Raw genomic sequence first — 6,000 nt, forward strand, 5'->3', positions numbered from 1 at the left:
CGCCATCCTTGGTTTGGGGGTGTGACAATGACGTCTATTGGTATATGGTATTTGGGGAACTCATTAAGCTTCATACTTACGTTTAAAGTTTACTATTTCAGATACTTCTAGTAGCAAGGGGAAAGAGCCGGATTGATTACATTGCATCCATCGATGGTTTCCGAATCCTATGATTTTGGGATTACTTTGATACTCTTTTTATGAAAACTATAACTTCATGTTTTGGATATCTGATTATATGATTGTCATGGAATGGTTTTAATTACTTTAAAAACAAAAAAATATCCTAGTATTTTTGGAGTGTTACATTTTGCTTGGTATTTTCATTGCATGTGGTTCATGAACTAATATTGTTCTTGTGATTTAGATTATTGCGTTGTTTGATGTATTAGGTTTTTTTTCATTTTTGTACATCCTTACCCTCTTTGTTACAACACATACTATCCATCATGACATCACTACACAAATCATATCATGCCAAAAAATGGTATGAGTAGTCTTTCTTGTAGTTTTGCTATTTCATTTGGAAAATAAGAAATGATAAAGCACTTAATGGAAAAGTATCACCCTCGATTGTGGTGGTTGAAGAAATACATGGAACTATGTATTTTTAGGCTAATGTACAACACACACATTGATCACCGAAGACACTCCATTATCAACCATTAGTGTATCAGATTACGACGACTATTATGAGGTATATTTGTGTATGATTCCTTCTGAATATGAAATTAAAAAAATATTGTATTTGGGAAACAAATATTTTTTTATATGTTTTAGTTGCAATGTATGGCAACGTAGTTTTATTTATTGGGAAAGTGCTTAATTGATATGTAATATGTGTATTCGTTGTATTTGGGTTAAATGCAAGATGATATAGTAATGTGGTTTTATTTAAATCTTCATTGTTCAAATAGTTTCATGTAAATATTTTAAGTTGTAGCCTTAACTTACTTTTTCAAGTTTGATGTTTGTGACCACAAGTGGATTCATTATAAATAGTATCAAAAGAATATTCATTCTTTGTGGGTTAAAATATTATTATGTTTTAATGGTCATGCTATTTTTGAACTTCCATGTCTTGCTGTGTTGTGTTAAATCTAATGTTAAAATTCTTCACCTATCAATAGTTTCAAAAGATACTTTAATATTCTTTTAAGTAGCCATATGTATATGTATTATAATTAAATCTCTATGAATCGTGCATTTCAGGATATTCCAAAAGAAATCTCGGTGGGTCGTGAAATTAAAAGTTATATAAATACCACTAATGAAATGAAATGAAAACATCAATCAATCATATATAAATATTAAAGTGCTAACACTTACGTAAATTATACAATAATAAATTAGATATAGGAAAAAATATTCAAGCCACAACACTATTATCACCATCTTCCAAACGTAACCTGTAGTTGTACTTGTTTTTTTTTTCAATGTATAACCCTTCAAACTATTTCATCGTAGATAGGATGACCAAAACCACACATTAGAAAGAAAATTGTTCCAATATAAAAGACTGTTGCTCTGTAGTGTAATGTTGAATAACTTATTTGAAAGGTATGAGTGCGTTTGAACTAGTTTCCAATTGTCTCTTCAAGGATCCTTCTTTTATTGAACTCGTACATGAAGTAAATTCTGCATAAACAAATATGAACTTGTTATGGATATGTTATATATTATTCAAAATTTCATTATAGTAATAGGAATGTTTAATAATCTCTAAAAGTGATACAAATATATACATACATGATTTTAGGTTGCTGACAATGAGCTTATGGGAGTCTAATAATGAACCGGGGGTGGAGGAGAATTATAGATGTATACAGGTGGTAGTGGTGATTTTATTAAAGGAGGGAGATATATGTAGTGGTATGGAGGTGGTGGAGATTTCATTGGTGGTGGAGGAGACGAGTAATGGTATGGTGGGGGTGGGGATTTAACAAATGGTGGAGGCGAAATATAACGGTAAGGGGGTGGTGTAGATTTCATAGGTGGTGGAGGTGATGTGTAATGGTAAGGAGGTGGTGGGGATTTAACCGGTGGTGGAGGTGATGTGTAATGGTATGGTGGCGGTGGGGACTTAACTGGTGGCGGAGGTGAAATGTAATGGTAAGGAGGTGGTGGAGATTTCACAGGCGGTGGAGGTGAAGAGTAATGGTAAGGTGGTGGTGGGGATTTAACTGGTGGTGGAGGTGATGTGTAGTGGTATGGTGGTGGTGGGGACTTAATTGGTGGTGGAGGTGAAGAGTAATGGTAAGGTGGTGGTGGAGATTTAACTGGTGGAGGAGGCGATGTGTAGTGGTATGTTGGTGATGGGGATTTTACGGGTGGAGGAGGTGAAGTGTAATGGTAAGGTGGTGGTGGAGATTTAATTGGTGGTGGAGGTGAGGTGTAGTGGTATGGCGGTGGTGGGGACTTAACTGGAGGTGGAGGTGAGGTGTAATGGTATGGGGGAGGTGGAGATTTCACTGGTGGTGGAGGTGATTTATAGTGGTTAGGTGGTAGTGGGGATTTAACCGGTGGTGGAGGTGATGTGTAGTGGTATGGGGGTGGTGGAGATTTAACGGGGGGTGGAGGTGATGTGTAATGGTAAGTCGGTGGAGGGGATTTTATGGGTGGGGGTGGTGAAGTGTAGTGGTATGGTGGTGGTGGGGATTTTATCGGTGGTGGTGGTGAAGTATAGTGATATGGTGGGGGAGGAGATTTCACTGGTGGTGGAGGTGATGTGTAGTGATAAGGTGGGGGTGGTGACTTCACTGGTGGTGGTGGTGAAGTGTAATGGTATAGTGGTGGTGGAGATTTCACTGGTGGTGGTGGTGATGTGTAGTGGTATGGGGGAGGTGGTGATTTCTTAGGCGGTGGGGGTGATGTGTAGTGGTACTTAGGAGGAGACTTCACTGGTGGTGGAGGTGAAGTGTAATGGTATGGTGGTGGTGGAGATTTAATGGGCGGGGGAGGAGATGTATAATGGTATGGGGGAGGTGGTGATTTTTTTGGTGGTGGAGGTGATGTGTAGTGGTATATAGGAGGAGACTTCACAGGTGGTGGTGGTGAGGTGTAGTGATATGGTGGTGGTGGTGATTTAACCGACGGGGGTGGAGATGTGTAGTGATATGGAGGAAGTGGTGATCTCTTAGGTGGTGGGGGTGATGTGTAGTGGTACACTGGATGAGACTTTACGGGTGGAGGGGGTGACTTGTATAAGTAAGTCGGTGGTGGTGGTGGCGGAGATTTGTAATAATATGGAGAAGGAGTGGGCTCTGGTTTTGGCTTTGGCTTCTCACAAATCTTAGAAGGGGTCTTAGGAGCATATGCAAATGGTTTAGCTTCAAGGACAATCTCATAAGCATTTTTGGACTTGACCATGAGCTCAGCACCCTTCAAACCCCCATGAAGATTTGTTGGAATGTTACATTTGGTTCCATTTGGTGCCATATGAAGCTTAGCGGTACAAGCTTTAGCTCCTCCATATTTGGAATAGTCCAAACCCTCGACAGTAATTGCATATTTGCCATTGATCTTTGTCTTCCCATATGCACAAATTTCTTTCTCGCCAGCAGCCTTGCAAGTGATCTCGACAACAGCACCTTTTCAACACAAATATAAAAAGAAGTTAATTTCATGTATACTTTTTGGTCCATCCTTTGTAATTTTTGGCACACATCAATACCTCATAATAATAAATCTTTGATCCGGTTAGAATAAAATTAAAACATGCATCATATGATTTTAGATTAAATATTTTTAATTAAATAACTCATATTAATTCATATATAAAATAATTATAAATATATAACTTAGAAACGTAGCCTTTCATAGAAAGAACATGTTGTAACTTCGATATCTTATATTTTTTTTGAAGTTTGTAATTTATGTGGTATAATAAGAAATAAATATATGATTATATGCGTTAACACTTTATTTAACTCAAAAATAACATTTAGAAAACTAATGCTTCAATTTTTTGAAAATATAAATGTTTTCATTATGATGTCTTTTGAAAATGTATGACAGTAAACGATTAATAAAATCAAAACATAAGATTAAATATATTTTTACAAAATTGATTGTTTGTATGTATTGATGGGTAAAAGAGATGTGGAAAACCAAAAACATGGAAGTATGGAACATGGGTCAACCATCACAGCACATGCATACACATCAATTCATATAAAAAAATTAAGGTAGTTTGAGAAACTAAAGATTATATATACCTTTGAGGTGGTGCTTGGCGTGTGATTGAATTGGATATTTCCAGTCATAGCAGCTGTAGCAGTAAACTTTACCCACGACCTTCACGATGACTTTCTTGTGGTGAGGGTACGGGACGGGGTTGTAGGGTGTTGGTGGTGGTGGAGAGGTGTAGTAGTAGTGTGGGGGAGACTTTGTTGGTGGTGGTGGGGATTTGTAGTAGTAAGGTGGTGGTGGAGAATGCACTGGAGGAGGAGGAGACTTGTAGTAGTATGGTGGTGGTGGTGAATGTACCGGTGGAGGTGGAGACTTGTATAAATATGATGGTGGTGGTGAGTGTACGGGTGGTGGTGGAGACTTATACAAGTATGGTGGTGGGGGTGAATGTATCGGTGGAGGTGGAGATTTATATTTGTATGGTGGTGGGGGTGAATGTACCGGTGGAGGTGGAGATTTATATTTGTATGGTGGTGGGGGTGAATGTACCGGTGGAGGTGGAGATTTGTACTCGTATGGTGGTGGTGGTGAATGTACGGGTGGTGGTGGAGACTTGTACAAATATGGTGGTGGTGGTGAATGTACGGGTGGTGGTGGAGACTTATACAAATATGGTGGTGGTGGTGGTGGTGAATGCACTGGTGGAGGTGGAGACTTGTATAAATATGGTGGTGGTGGTGAGTATACGGGTGGTGGTGGAGACTTATACAAGTATGGTGGTGGGGGTGAATGTACCGGTGGTGGTGGAGACTTGTACAAATATGGTGGTGGTGGTGAATGTACCGGTGGAGGTGGAGACTTGTACAAATATGGTGGTGGTGGTGAATGTACGGGTGGTGGTGGAGACTTATACAAATATGGTGGTGGTGGTGAATGTACCGGTGGAGGTGGAGACTTGTACAAATATGGTGGTGGTGGTGAGTGTACGGGTGGTGGTGGAGACTTGTACAAATATGGTGGTGGTGGTGAATGTACTGGTGGTGGTGGAGACTTGTACACATATGGAGGTGGTGGTGAAGAATAGATATAAGGATCGGCCGAAACAGCTATGAGGTTAGCAACACCAAAGACCGTTAATGCAATTACTATAGGCCATAGATGTGCCCTTATAGGGACACCGCTGCCGGTGGTAACTCTCATAGTTCACCGGTAGTATGAGAGGATGGGGTTGAGGGAGGAAGGTGATGGTTTTGGAAGTAAAGTTGTGGGTATTATATAGTAAGAAACACTAGGAGAAGTCTATAATTTTTATATTAAAAAACATGTCAACGCTTCCAAGACAGTTAGGCCGCACTCTTTTCTTTTTTTTAAGTGCTCGTTCTCAAGAGTTACTTAGACAATTATTTGGGGTTGACATTAAAATTTATTGCATCTCAACTTAATTTGAACTATTCAATTAACGAGATTTAATATATTACGTATTCTTCATTTACTATCATTCCGTTACTTTGCTTGGAAACCACAAGTAGAAATAATCTATTCAAAAAACAACATACAAAGTGGTATACTGTAAAATAATAACATCAACATAAAGCAGCTATCTTTCAAACTAACAGAAAATACACTTTATCTTTAGATTTTATCATGCAACTCCTCAAAGCTTGAAATCCACCAACGATCTTTGTTTCCCATAGTATTGTCTCAACATCTTCCCAAAAAAGATTGAATATTTCACCATGAAACATATCTATTGACCACATAAGGTAATTGATAAATGTAAGTAATCAGTTTTCAGCATAAAAAGTATAAAAAGAAAAAAGAAAAACTTAAACTGGTTCAGAAACTACTCCTTAACGAGACAAATATATG

General features: G+C 38.5%; 1 protein-coding gene across 1 annotated transcript; it reads right to left on the reverse strand.

The window, feature by feature from the left end:
- Positions 1-1,260: 1,260 nt before the first annotated feature.
- On the reverse strand, positions 1,261-5,358 carry LOC111921624 (extensin-2-like). Its single transcript, XM_052769589.1, has 3 exons — positions 4,218-5,358; positions 1,750-3,590; positions 1,261-1,638 (listed from the first exon to the last, which is right to left on the reverse strand). The coding sequence occupies exons 1-2, from the start codon at positions 5,329-5,331 to the stop codon at positions 1,786-1,788; spliced, it is 2,919 nt and encodes a 972-aa protein (XP_052625549.1). The 5' UTR covers positions 5,332-5,358; the 3' UTR covers positions 1,261-1,638; positions 1,750-1,785.
- Between the last annotated feature and the right edge of the window lie 642 nt (positions 5,359-6,000).

The sequence above is a fragment of the Lactuca sativa genome, chromosome 3, assembly GCF_002870075.4.
Source record: "Lactuca sativa cultivar Salinas chromosome 3, Lsat_Salinas_v11, whole genome shotgun sequence".
Lineage (NCBI taxonomy): Eukaryota > Viridiplantae > Streptophyta > Magnoliopsida > Asterales > Asteraceae > Lactuca > Lactuca sativa.